Here is a 13,594-nt window from a genome sequence, read left to right as displayed (position 1 = left end):
GGGAGAAAGGGTGGAAAACACAATGGCCCCTTTCTACTGCAAGAAGATTTGCTTCATGTTAGCTCACTCACCCCAAGTCACCTCAGCTGGGACTTAAACCCAAATCTCCTACATGGTAGGCAGGAATGCTGCCACACAGCCACCACTGGTGGCACTGCTCCAGCCTGCTAGGGGTCTTGACCTTCCCGGAGCCTCTGCTTGGAGGAGCTGGAAGCAGAGCTGGGAACCTCTCAGGTCACTGCTCAGATCCTTGCTGGAGAGGAGGAGAACCTCTCCTGCTGGCTGCAGCCTCTCGTAGGGGATCCTGATGCCCAGTGGGGAGCCTCTCCTGCTGGCCGCATGCTGCACTGCTGAGGGTCCCACTGCTGCCTGCAGGTCCTGCTCTTTCAGGCTCTTCCGGGGCACTGCTCCTGCCCTGCTGGCTCAGCTCTTGCCAGCAATGTGAAGTGCCTTCCTTGTTGTCCCTCGCTGGTCTCCCCTGAGTCAGCCCACGCTGCCCCTTTTATCCCCCTCCAGGTGACCCAAGGGGCCAATCGGTACACAGGGGGTGAGTCTCTGGGGCCTGATTGGTGAGCAAAGGGAATCCCAAGTCCTCCAATCATCTTTTGCCCTTTCAAAACCCCTGGGCCAGGTCACTGCCAGCCAGCCCGTCACAGTTGTTAAAATAAATAAGTATCTAAACATCAGTCTTGGGAATAGTGTTATAAAAGCCTTCCCATCCTAGCTAAGTATAACTGATGCTAGGCCAGGTTCATCTCAGGTCTGCAAACCTGAAAAAATTACTGAGAGGTGAACTGCCTACCCCTCCATTGATCACACTGGAGTATTCACTCTAAACCCAGTAATAACACTTTAATTTTAACATTAACTTTTTCACTGGTCATCACTTTAGTACATGAAAAGAGAAGGCAATGGGAGGAAAGCCCAAAAGGAGCAGAAGGTGGAATCTGCTATCGGGAAGGAAATATATAAAGAAAGATGGACATCCACCAGCAGCCCATTTTCAATTAATTATTTGGAAAGGTCCTCTACAGCCAGTTCTAATAACCTCTTAGCTGATGCCAGTGAAATTAGATTTATTTAAACTTAAATGTTATCAATATTGAATGCAATACTATTGTTCATTTGTGTTACTTGGAATTGAAGGGTCCCATGCAAGAATCAGGGATTGTGTCAGGTCCAGCAAAAACAGATAGTACAAAGGCACTGTGAGGGCAGACAGCCGGAGCTTAATTCTTTTGAAAAGGAATCCAAGCTTGTTTGTGAAAGAAGCTTGTATTCTGTTAAGAGCAATATGTTAAGAGTCTACTGGTGACATGATGTAAACCCATAAATATCCTCCAGCAACAGAAGAAAGATGACAGTGAATACCTTTTTTTCTTCACAGGCGAGGTAGTAGTGGTATCAGTGGTAGTGACTGATGTGGTAGGAGCCCAGGATTGCCTGTTAAGGAAGGATATTTAATGTATTTATTATTTGCCAATTAAGTTCTAATTTTAAGTGATAAATTAAGGATCAAGAATGAGGTGTCTGCCCTTACAAAATTCTTTGAAAGATGGAATTAAAAACTGGTTATATCTGGAACTGTTGGCTGTTTTTACCATATTTACTCAAATCCAAGACAGTCCCATTTAACATAGTGGGGAAAGTGCCTTTTTTTGGATTTGTGCACAAGGCTGTGAGGAGGCAGGCCGCTGCTGCAACTCTAAATCTGGCCCACACTTGGAGTTGGGGTCAGAGCCAACTGCCTGCTCCCCCAAACAACCTCTGCCCCCCTGCCTGCACCTGCACCATCTTTTCCCCACTGCAGCCTCTGCCCCTCTTCTACACCCACTGTTGCCACATATCTTCTGGCTCTGGCAAGGCTGCAAACCTGCTCCATCCTGGGGGATGGACCGTGGGGTTGCTCTAGCTCAGCCCAGCCCAGCTGAGTAGCTCTGGCCCAGAGCTGCTTCCCATCATTAGCTGCTACCAGGCTGGGCTGGGGCTGAAGCACCCCCACATTCCAGGCCCTGGGCTGGATCCCTGCCAGAGCCAAAGGATAAGTGGTGGGGAAGGGGAGTAGAGGCAATGGGTAGGGGCAGGAAGGAACACAGGAAGGATGAAGGTGCCAGGGGGTGCAGGTATGGAGGCAAGTGCCAGGATGGGGGGGGCACCACAGGAGGGGGCTGAAAGTGGGGAATGCAGGCAAAACGGGACAGGCAGTAGGGAGGGCAAGTGATAGGGAAGATGGACAGCAAGAGGAAGAGTGTAGGGGAACAAGTTGTGTAGGGGGTCAAAGTGCAGGGGACAACTTGCTCGACTCCCCCACTGCCACCCCTACAGCCTACCCCACCCATAGGCCCCCTACCACCTGCCGCATCACTGCCTGCCCCCTATTGTGATGCTGCTATGGCAAGGGAGATACATTTAAGAAAATACTACAATAATAAGATTCTAGACATGGACAATTATAACAAATTTATATATTTTCCATGTCTAGAAAGGAATTATTCAAGGATTCAGATGTCCAGACAGTGTTCTGAAAGGTTGAGCTTCTTAATATTCTCAAATTGTGCACTACATATCATTGCTTTCTTTATATCTTAGCCACTATATCCATCCATGTCTCTATACTGCCCTCTGTAGCCACAAAAATACTGAATATTGGTTTTGATATTTAAAATTGTATGTTTTATAATTACTTATGGAAAATAAGCACCTTTATTTAGATGGCTAACACATTATCCAAAATTCTACCCATAACAGACAGCATAAAGATCATATTTTAATTATTGTAATTTTTCTCATAAGAAAAAGTTTACTTCTCAAATTACTGCACTGCCATCTCCACTTCTGAGCTACTGAGAATAAATATGCATCTTGTTATAATTATCTGACAGCAAATACATAAAGCATTGGTTGTCATCCTTTTTCGACTCAAGGCATATTTCCATAACTTTTCTGAATTTAGCAGCATTCCATTTTGAAAACTAATTTTACTCATTTTTTAACTGCAGAAAAATAATAAAAGCACTTCTGTTACAAAGAATCAGAAAGTCCACAGCAAATAAAAATGTTTTTGACACTATGTATTCCTATTTGAAACCTGGGTTTATCCTGTGAATCATGCATAGGTGTTTGCACACATAATATTTCAATTGCTAATATTTCAAACCACCCCAGAGTATCCTTAAAAGGATCTCATGGCATCCCTGTTGAGAATCACTAGTATAGAAGGTAAAGGCAAAATTGATGAACCATTTAATACCAACTTACGGCCCACTTTGAATTTTGTTCTAGACCAGTGCTCAATCTGTTGGCCCTACAGGCCAGATGAGTGAAGTAAGACCCGTCCACAGATGGATTGAGCCCCATGCACCAGGATTGAACCCCAACCTCACTATCCTAAGCACAGGCAGCAGGCCCTGGGCACTGCCCTCTCTCATCCCTACACATGGCAACTGATCTCTAGGGGCCTGACACTGCCCCTTCCATCCTAGGGCACTTGGATTGGGTCCTGGGGGTTTGGTACCACCCCACTCCCAGCCTCTCCACCCCAGGACTGACCCCTGGAGTTAGCACCACTCCTGCCCAGTGAGGTGGGATCCAGTATGCAGACCCATGGATCCGGAAATTTGGTGCTCTGAGTTACTAAGTTTCTCTTTAGAAGTATCTGAGCCCTTTCACAGTTCAGTTATCACAACCAGCTATACTAGACATAATTTCTCGAGGATATAACTATAATGAAGTTGCATTAAGAATGGATTTGTCCCATTAAATTAATAAATATAATACCTGACCTTTTCATAAAGGTTAGGTTGTTCATAAAATGAAAAACATTTACAGAAAGTATCTACTTTCCTCGAAATCTGAAAATTTTCCCTACTGGAAAACTGACCTTCCCCCAAAATAGTTTTGGTTTTTATCTGCCTATATATGAGAGAGAGAGAGAGAGAGAGAGAGAGAAAGAGAGAGAGAGAGAGAGAGTCCCAGTCCCTTTTGTCCCATCCCCTCCTCCCCTTCCCTGTTTCTGGCTTTCAACTTTTTAGGACAATTGAAATTTTACTGCTGAGATTGAGATGTTTTTACCTAAATTGTCCACACTAAAAGCAAAAAACAAAAAGCCACCCCCCTCCCCCAAACAACCTATATGGAATACTAAATTCATTACATAACCACATAATATTAGTTATTTATCTGTAGATATATTTGTAACTAAACAAACAAAAAGTAATAATTCATAATTAAGTAGGTTTCCTAAACTCATACCTATTAGTTGGCTTCTTATCCAAGACTGGGGATTTATTTACTTTCTCAACATCACTTCTATCTGAAATTCTATATGGAAAAAAGTAGTACAAAATAAATTATAACAATCACTTAAGATTAGAATCAAGTCTTATTTAAAAAAAAAAAAACCACCACTAAGAATAAAATGGAAAATCAAATATTATGGAGTCTAAACATTTTATATTAACAGTATACCAGATGTTGAGAGGTAAGAATAAAATAGCAAATGAAACAATATAATAATAGTACATGTATATTTGAAAGTTTGTCTAGCTTGCTGAAAAAAAATTAAATCTCAGTTCAAATGTTGACTTCTATATCTACCAAAATGACATGAAAATAAAATTAATATTTTTTTCCTTTAAATTGCTATCAGTTCTAGTGAATATATTTAGACTGTTTTTGATAAAGTAGTAGTGTATAATTAATACAGAAACCATCATCCACTGTCCCATGAGAGGCACACTGTTTTTTTATGGCTTTTAGAGATCAATGTGATTTGAAAATACCTTAGTATAACATCCTTGTTGGAACAGAGCTAAAATCCACAGGAGATACATCAACCAAAGAGATTAGACAAGTAGTACTTAATATTGATTTTATGAAGCCATTAGATCTACATTAAGGAAGAAGCACATGACTTTTCATGCCCTTTATGGATTCTCCATTTGTTGCCTAAAACCTTTCAGTGAAATCATTATGAAGCTATCCCAGTATTATTTTTTCTCTCTTGTGGAAGGGTGACTATCTATCGTTCATAATATCTTAGAGCCAGAGCTAGTTCCACTTACATAGTTCTGTATTCATTCCATATATGGAACCCCTACCGATATCAACAAGAACTCTACCAAAAAGACCAAGGCTAAACTATATACCTTACAACTGATTAGTAACTTTAATGTGCATATTTAAGTACCTGGCTAACAAATTCTTTAAAAAAAAGTTTCCATCAAAACCTATTTATTTAAATAAAGAAATATACAGAAAAATAATTAGTGTTTCTTACTCCTTTTTACAGGAATATTATACAAATTTATTGAGACAGCATAGCAATGTTTATTCAGGTATCTACTGGATTAATACCATATAGTGAAACAAAGAATTACTTAATCTGCCTTTACGTAAACAATAGGCAACTGGTACTTTCAGTGGAATTCTCTATGTGGATTCCAATGCACAGTTTATACTAGTGTCCTCTCTGGGTTTTAGTTTCATTTTTAAATAAAGAACTTAATATTAGATGAATAAATAGTACTTTTGCCCAAGGTAGCCTGTGACTAGCCAGCAGTTATTCAGTAGATCACTAGAGGTCTCACTAAACTTCCTAACAGTGACTACATTTCTTGATAATTCTCAAATGTCTGAAGAACCAGCTGTATCAGTATCAGACTTACATACTAGACTTTCCTCCAACTTTTGTTTTACTGGGGATAATGAAGAAAATTTCAAATGTCCATGTTTCACTTACTTTGTATTTCTGTCCCCATGTTTCAGGGATTCTGGGCAATAATAAAATAGGAAACTGGGGTTGGCTTGAACGTCCTCTTTACTGTTACAGTCTTGTCTTTCAAGACTTAGTTGTCACATAAAGGAAATAGTTGAATCCTCATAAAAGCAGTTATGGAGTCAGATGTATTTTGTATATAGATATAAAAGTATAACCAGCATCCTGACCAACAGATGTAATGTATGTCCTCCATCTCTTTTCCCCATATATAATTTGTTCTTAATGAGAAGGAAGATATATTTTGCATAGGAAACTCCCTTTGCCCCACCCTTCTCACGGACAAAGGTGGGATTGATCATTAGTTAACGGTAGGAAAAAGCTGACACTTATCTGTATGATTAATTGTTGTTCTTCAAGATGTGGTATGCAAGTACACATCCACCGTGGTGTCTATGTACATAGTGCACTCAAGCCAGAGGCTTTCAATAGCACTATTGTTGAGTCAGAGAGTATGTGCTTTGCACGTCCTTGTTCTTAGAGACAAAGGATAAAGGGGGTAGCCATATCATCCACCTTCTCAGTCCCTTCAAAAGTATTTACAAAGATGTATGGAATGTATACATGTACAAAACATCTTGAATAATAGTTACCATGAAGGTGGGTAAGTGTTCCTTTTCCTCCAAGGAACTGGCATGTATCTAATGCACAATAAGTGACTCCCAAGTGATTGTCTATATAAATGGCCAAAGAAGAAAAAAATCCTCTTTGACTTTACATACCCAAGTAGCCCTTACCCAGCTCCATAACTGCTTTTTTGACACTTATGCACAGTTTGCAATCCTATTCCACATGCGGAGCAGACATACACATTGAGCATGCACAGTAGGCTCCATTCTGATCAGGCAGTTACACAATTCTGTACGTACTTACCTGAGGCCTGAGCCCCAAAACTGTACTATTGTGGGGGAACTTTATTTTTCAGGTTTCCCTCTATTTATGCAGTACATGCATTCCTGGAGAATGGCACATAAATTGAATTCACATAAAGCAAACCCACTTGACAATGTCACAAATAGGGATAGGTTCGCATGGTGATGAGGGAGGGAGGGAGGGAGTGAGGCTGGGACTAAGGAAGGGATGGGGGGAGGGGTGCCGCTCCCAGGGCTTCACAAGGCAGCAAAACAGAGGGAACAGAACAGCACTCACCCCAGCCCCAGCTTCAGCAGCCCCATGAGCAGCTGGTGCCAACTGCTTGCAACCAGTGGGCTGCATTGTGCTCTGCCTATCCCCCCATGCCTGGGTTCCGCTAGTCCCCATGCCCCTTTGCTCTTGAGCTGCGCCGTGCCCTGGTGCAGGCAGCTAGTGTTGGCTGCTCCTGGAGATGCTCCAGCATGGGCTGGGGTGAGCGCAGACAAGCAGAGCCCTGGGAAGTGGCACTTCCCCCAGTCCATGCTGGAGCACCCCTGGGAGCAGTGGACACCAGCTGCCTGCACCATGGCATGATGCAGCCCAGGAGCAGAGGTGAGTGGGGACAGGCAGAGCATGGTAGAGCCCAGAGGTTGCAGACAGCTGGCTCCAGCCACTCCCAGAGCTGCTGCAGCCAGAGCTGGAGTGAGTGGGGCCACAGCCCTTTCCCCTCCCCCCACAGACTTACCTGCTTGGGTAGGGGACACCTATGCTGATCGCATAAGAGCAAATGTCTTTGCATATAACAAATTATGGATCTAGATGTGATGGGCTGACTGGCAGTGACCTGGCCCAGGGGTTTTGAAAGGGCAAAAGATGATTGGAGGACTTGGGATTCCCTTTCCTCACCAATCTGGTAATGATTTGGCCCAGGGTTTTTGAAGGGGTAAAAGATGATTGGAGGATTGGATTCCCTTTCCACACCAATCAGGCCCCAGAAACTCACACCCCTCCCCCCGTGTCCCAATAGACCCCTTGGGTCAGCTGGAGGGGGATAAAAGGGGCAGTGTGGGCTGACTCAAGAGGGAGACCAGTGAGGGACAACAAAGAAGGAGCTTCACAGAGCTGAGCCAGGAGCAGTGCCCCAGAAGAGCTTGAAAGAGCATGATCTACAGGCAGCAGTGGGACCCTCAGCAGTGCGGCGTGCAGTTGGCAGGAGAGACTCTCCACTGGGCTCCAGGATCCCCTACAAGAGGCTACAGCCAGCAGGAGAGGCTCCCCTCTGCTCCAAAAAGGATCTGAGCAGTGACCTGAGAGGTTCCCAGCTCTGCTTCCAGCTCCTCCAATCAGAGGCCAGGCAGCTCAATGTGAGGCTGGGCTCCAGGAAGGTCAAGACCCCAGTAGGATGGTGCAGTGCCATTAGTGGTGGCTGTATGGCAGTGTTCCTGCCTGCAAGATGGGAAATCTGGGTTCAAGTCCCAGCTGAGGTAACTTGGGGTGGGTGAACTAACAAGGAGCAAATCTTATTGCAGTGGAAAGGGGCCGTTGTGTTTTCCCCCCTTTCTCCCCCTCCAGGTACCAAGGCCCTATGTTTCCTTGTCATTTTGCATTTTGAGTCCTTTGTATATTTCACCAGCCTGTACCGTTTGTTCTGCTGTTTGAGTTTAATATTTTGTTAACCTTGTTTTGTCAGCGATTGTAAGTGTCTAACCTTTGTTGAAACCTGCCCCCTTGGGGCATTGTAGTGCCCACTATACCCTCTGATTTATGCCTGTTAAGTTCCCAGTATTAAAAGGTATATGGTTAAGTCCGCATTGGTGGTCTGGCTCTGCTCTATAGGGGAGGAGAGTCCCTACACCTCCCACAGTGCTTGTGCACCTGCTTTGATCTTTCAATTGAAGTGGGGGTACCTCTTGCAGTACCACCCGGGTTACACAAATATGCTCATGGCATAAGAGCAAATTCACATATAAAGAACTTACATAAACCAAGGGAAATCTGTAGTTTAGTGGTACTCAACCACTTGGCACCATAGGCCTGATGAGTGAGGCAGAGCTAGTCTGCAAACCAGATCAGGCCTTGCATGCCAGGATAGGCTCCTGGGGCCCAGGCCATGCCTCCTTCTTTCCCACACACCAGGATTGCCCCTAAAGAGCCTAGCATCCCTCTCCCTCCCTTCACACTAGGATTGGTCCCTGAGGTCTGGCACTGCCCCTACCCAGCCCCTCACATTGGGATTGGGGAATGGGGGCAGGCACCATACCCACCTGGCCCCACACACTGGGATTAGGTGCCCAATTATCATAGAATCATAGAGAAGTAGGGTGGAAGGGACCTCCAGAGCTCATCTAGTCCAGCCCCATGCCTGATGCAGGATCATCCCTAATCCAAATCATCCTGTACAAACCATAACCTAAATTCTACATAAGACTAACGTCAATCCTGACACAACACGTATGTAAATACTCGCCTCTGCCACAGGTAAAGCCGGGGAACCAGGGCAGCCAATGCCCTACTTCTATAAAATTTTGTCAATATATGCTCAAGAAGTCCTAGGTACATCCCCTGCTACAGAGGAAAGCAAAAACCCCATGGTCCATACCAATCTCACCATGGGATAAAATTCCTTTCTGACCCCAAATATGGTGATCAGTCTGATCCTGAGCAGAGGGGCAAGACCCTGCAGCCAGGACTAGCTTTGGTCCCAGCAAGAGCACTGGTATATCCCAGGCCTAAAAACACCCTGACAAATGCAGCAGAAGGGGCAGAGGGAAAACAGCAAAGCTCAGGAGCATACCTATAGTAGAACATAGACATAGCTATCCTAGCTCATTCCCGACCTGTGGCTGTCCAACCTCTTCTTGAACACCTCCAGCCACGGACAGTCCACAATTTCCCTCACTATTCTAACAGCAAAGAAGTTTTTCCAGATATCTAACCTAAACTTACTTTGCTGCAACTTCAAGCCTTTGGTCCGCATCCTCCTCTGTGCAGCAAGAGAGAAAAGGTTCTTTCCCTCTTCTTTTTGGCAGCCTTTCAAGTATTTGAAAACTGCTCTTACTCACCTTTTCCACAAGCTGAACATGCCTAGCTCCTTCCGTCTCTACTCGTATGACTTGCCTTCCATGCTCTTAATCAACTTTGCTGCCTCTGGACCTCTCTAACTTCTCCACATCCAGGGCTGGCCTACAATTCTTTGGGAGCCCCTGACATGAAGAAGTCGGTGGCGGCAGTGGTAGCAGTGGGGTGGAGGGGTAGGAAGGGGATGTGGTGAGCAGCTGAAGAGCCAACGGTGGTATCAGCAGCAAGAGGAAGAGGGGGTGGCAAGTGGCCAAAGAAGCCAGTACCAGCAGCAACGCAGAGTGGTGGCAACCACCCCCACCCCCTTGCTACAGTACTGAGTTGGAGTATTCACAGCCATAGGGGGCCCCTTGGCTGCAGGGCCCCTTGTGGCCACAGGTTATGCAGGATAGGATGGGCCGGCCGTGCCCACATCTTTTGTAAAGTGTGGAGCCCAGAACTGCACACAGTACTCCAGATGAGGCCTAACTTGTGCTGAGTAGAGAGGCATTATCACCTGCTGTGTCTTGCACCTAATGCTTCTATTGATGCATCCCAAAAATACATTCATCTTTTGTGTGGCTGCATCACACTACAGACTCATACTAAGTCTTGCTCAAGAGGCTTTCTATGCCAACATCTAAATTGTTAATAAACACATTGAAGAGCACTGGGCCCAGGACAGGCACCTGTAGGACTCCACTCAAAACCTCCTGCCATTCTGACGTGGATCCATTTATAATTACCCTTTGCTTGAGGCTTTTGAGCCAGTAATCTATTCACCTTGTAGTAGTCTTGCCCTGCCCACATTTCTCTAATTTGTTTATGAGAAGGTGGTGTGGGACCTTGTCTAAAACCACACTGAAGTCCAGATACACTGTATCCACAGTATTCCCTTCATCCACCCAAGTAGTTACTTTGTCAAAGAAGCAGATCAGGTTTGCTTAACATGTTTTGTTTTTTTAAGAATCAATACTGGCTGCTTGTGATCAGCATTTCCACCTCCAGATGCGGTACTGGTGTGGACCCATGTGCAGCCCTGACCCACCCTGTGCCTGCTGCTGATTCGCACGCTCACAGTGAACAGCTGCAGCAATTGCAGCACTGGTGAGGTAGAAGTGTGTTCAGCATGGGGGAAAAGCAGACCCTCCCCCTTAGTGCTGCCCCGAGCTTCCTGCAGCAGCTGTGCAGAGCCCATGGGCCAGGGGTTGAGCAGCCCTGTTGTATCCCAAAAATCTAATGGTTATAGGACACACCCAGATACTAATTTAAAAAACTATTATATATATTACAGTGCTTACTTCCCTGCAGAGCAGCCTGGCATTGGGGAGGGGGGAATTGTCCAGGCCTGGTATGGGAGATGGGGGATTGTCCAGTCAGGACCAATCCTGAGCCTGGACTCATCTTCTTAGTTTATCTGCTTATCTCTTAACACCGCATTTATCTCCTTACACCACCCAGCATACTTAAAAATGTATTTACCCTTAAAAATGTATGCAGTTTTAGTATATTATTTAAGCCATCTTAAGGTGAATGTCATCACCAGTGTGAAGAGTCTGAAGACCACCAGGTAGCATAATAAATGGACATAATGCTTCAAAAGATCTAGTGACACCCCAGGGTATCTCAACCCCTTGGTTGAGAATCACTTTTCTAGATGTACAAATATCCCTCCTGAAAGACAAAAAGTTCTAGGTGGAAAAATGGGTACAAGTGTTAGAAATGGTCATAAATGCAAGACTTAACGTGAAACTTTTCATTTAATTCTTCTCTTTCAAGGCAAAACACATACAAATCATCATATGCACTAGAAATGAAAAATACTTTATAGGAAGGGGAAAAACCTACTTGTCTAAAGAAGTATCAGATCTGTATCGGCCAAGGTGAACTTTCTGATCTTCTTTTTCATTCACGTTCCTGGTGTTAAGAAAAGATTAGTTAATTAATTAGAAGTAATTAAAAACAAATGATAATGTGTTTATTTTATGCCAAATAAACAGAATATGTAAATATATCATTATCTGAGTACAATTTAAACAAAGTACAAGTCTTGCATTAAGACTTCACACAGTAGTCCTGTCTACTCAGATGTCAAAGGGCCCAGTTCAACTTTCTTTGAAATCAATTATTACAATGGGAGCAGGAATGGGCTCAAAACTGAATAAAACAAGCTTTCCATATAAAATGGTGTTTAGTACAAGCATGTGCCTTTCCCTTTATCTCTGACATTATCATTTCAAAGATGTATAGACAAGCTACTGTACCTGTGTAAGCCATCTTGGGATTTGTATTGGTTTAGGACAGCCCTCCCGTAATTTTCATCAGTGCTACAATTTTTAAAAGGCAGATTATTGATTACAAATCAAACAGTTTCTAAGGACATAAATATAATAGAGATATCTTAAAGCAATAAGATAATTTCTTGACAAAGACTTGTGTCCTAATTCAGATCTTGCACCATTTTTACATCATGGTAATTCCACTGAGTACAGGTCTTGCTTCTACAGATTGTGTAAGCTCTTTCACAGAGGAATCTATTCATATAGCAACCAGTGCTATGGTGGCCTGATCTCAGTTGGGGCTTCTAGGTATTACAACACTATAATGTAATAATTAGGGCACCATTATATTTAAAGTAGTAGTCTTGATGTAATTAAGTTACTTAATGGGATATACCACCTTTAATTACTCACTGTGTTGCAGACGTAACAGAATTAAATATTCGTGCAATCAAAGCATTTAGGAGTGCACGCTCTGTCATTTTTATTCCTCAAATAATGTGAGACAGCAGCCTTATAAAATGTTACATACCCCACTAAAATAAAAATGGAGGCTAGTTATGTTAGCACTGGGCAGAAGGCAGTCAGTGCCTCACATGGCTGTGTCAATACATTCAAACACACGTACAGATCCAGTTAGTAAAAGGTTGTACATGCAAAAAATCAGATAGCAAATCAAGACAAAGGAATACAAGATGTTAACCTGCAATCAGGAGAAATATGTTGTACACTATCACTCTTACTTTTCCTCCTCAGATCTCTTCTTTATCCAGCTGTTATCTTGCAACAAAGTCCTTCGCTTGTTGTTATCTTGAATAACCTGTTGTCTACTTTTAACTGCAACAGAAGGATTCCTGATATCTATAAATGTAGAGAAACAGCTACTGAAAATGTGTGTGATAATTTCAAAACCTTAAAATAGCACTAGAAATTCTTGTTCCTGGGAAGGCTTATGGTATACATTTCATGGCACAAACTGAATCTTTCAACATCGCAGGTGGAGCCCAAGGCTTCCTTAACATCAAGCAATGAAGATGCAGGTGCTATCAACCTGCAGTTCATTTTTAGTCCAAGCCATTCTTTTCCTATGTTCCATGATTTACTAACAAGTACCTTACTGTGACGCAACAAAGACAGAGGCCCCTGTAGCCCATTACTAAAATCTATGGAGTTAACAAAAAATATTTAGGTTGAAAATATTTGGTTGAGTTCTTTATGTATAGAAAGGTCTAGTTTCCTCACAAAGTGAATACCACATTTACAAATTTATAATTTTCTGTGCCTAGAATCTAATTATTGGAGGGTTGGATTAATTTTGTCCTTCCCACAGGCAAGCAGTGGCAGGGAGGAAGGTACCAGGGGAGTCAAGTGGTCCTACCCTTGCCTCCTGCCCTCACCCCACACCTTGCCCTGTGCCACCTATCCCTCCCCCACCACTTGGCCCAAACCAGTGCTTGTGCACCCCAGTATCTGCCCTGCCTCCTGCCTATACCCCCTGGTGCCTGCCTCCCCACCCCTGCCTAGTCACTTCTGTTTCCTGCCCCTCCCCACAGCCTCTGCCCCCACCCACTTGTGCTCCACAGTCTCTGTCCCCCTGCTACTGCCTCTGCTTCCCTACCCATCACAGCCT

At 43.8% G+C, this 13,594-nt stretch overlaps 1 protein-coding gene across 3 annotated transcripts in view; it reads right to left on the bottom strand.

Moving 5' to 3' along the window:
- Positions 1–13,594, bottom strand: part of SCEL (sciellin) — a 138,963-nt gene that overhangs the window by 85,434 nt on the left and 39,935 nt on the right. For all 3 annotated transcript variants that reach the window (XM_019525557.1, XM_019525559.1, XM_019525558.1), the window contains exons 3-7: positions 12,708–12,825; positions 11,950–12,012; positions 11,534–11,602; positions 4,252–4,320; positions 1,372–1,443 (exon numbers count right to left, since the gene is read on the bottom strand). In XM_019525557.1, the coding sequence (XP_019381102.1) occupies positions 1,372–1,443; positions 4,252–4,320; positions 11,534–11,602; positions 11,950–12,012; positions 12,708–12,825 (391 nt within the window). The remainder of the gene's footprint in view (positions 1–1,371; positions 1,444–4,251; positions 4,321–11,533; positions 11,603–11,949; positions 12,013–12,707; positions 12,826–13,594) is intronic.

The sequence above is a fragment of the Gavialis gangeticus genome, unplaced genomic scaffold (genome assembly GCF_001723915.1).
Source record: "Gavialis gangeticus isolate Ggan-Ray unplaced genomic scaffold, GavGan_comp1, whole genome shotgun sequence".
In the NCBI taxonomy this organism is placed as follows: domain Eukaryota; kingdom Metazoa; phylum Chordata; order Crocodylia; family Gavialidae; genus Gavialis; species Gavialis gangeticus.
This window is presented reverse-complemented; position numbering and strand designations above follow the sequence as displayed.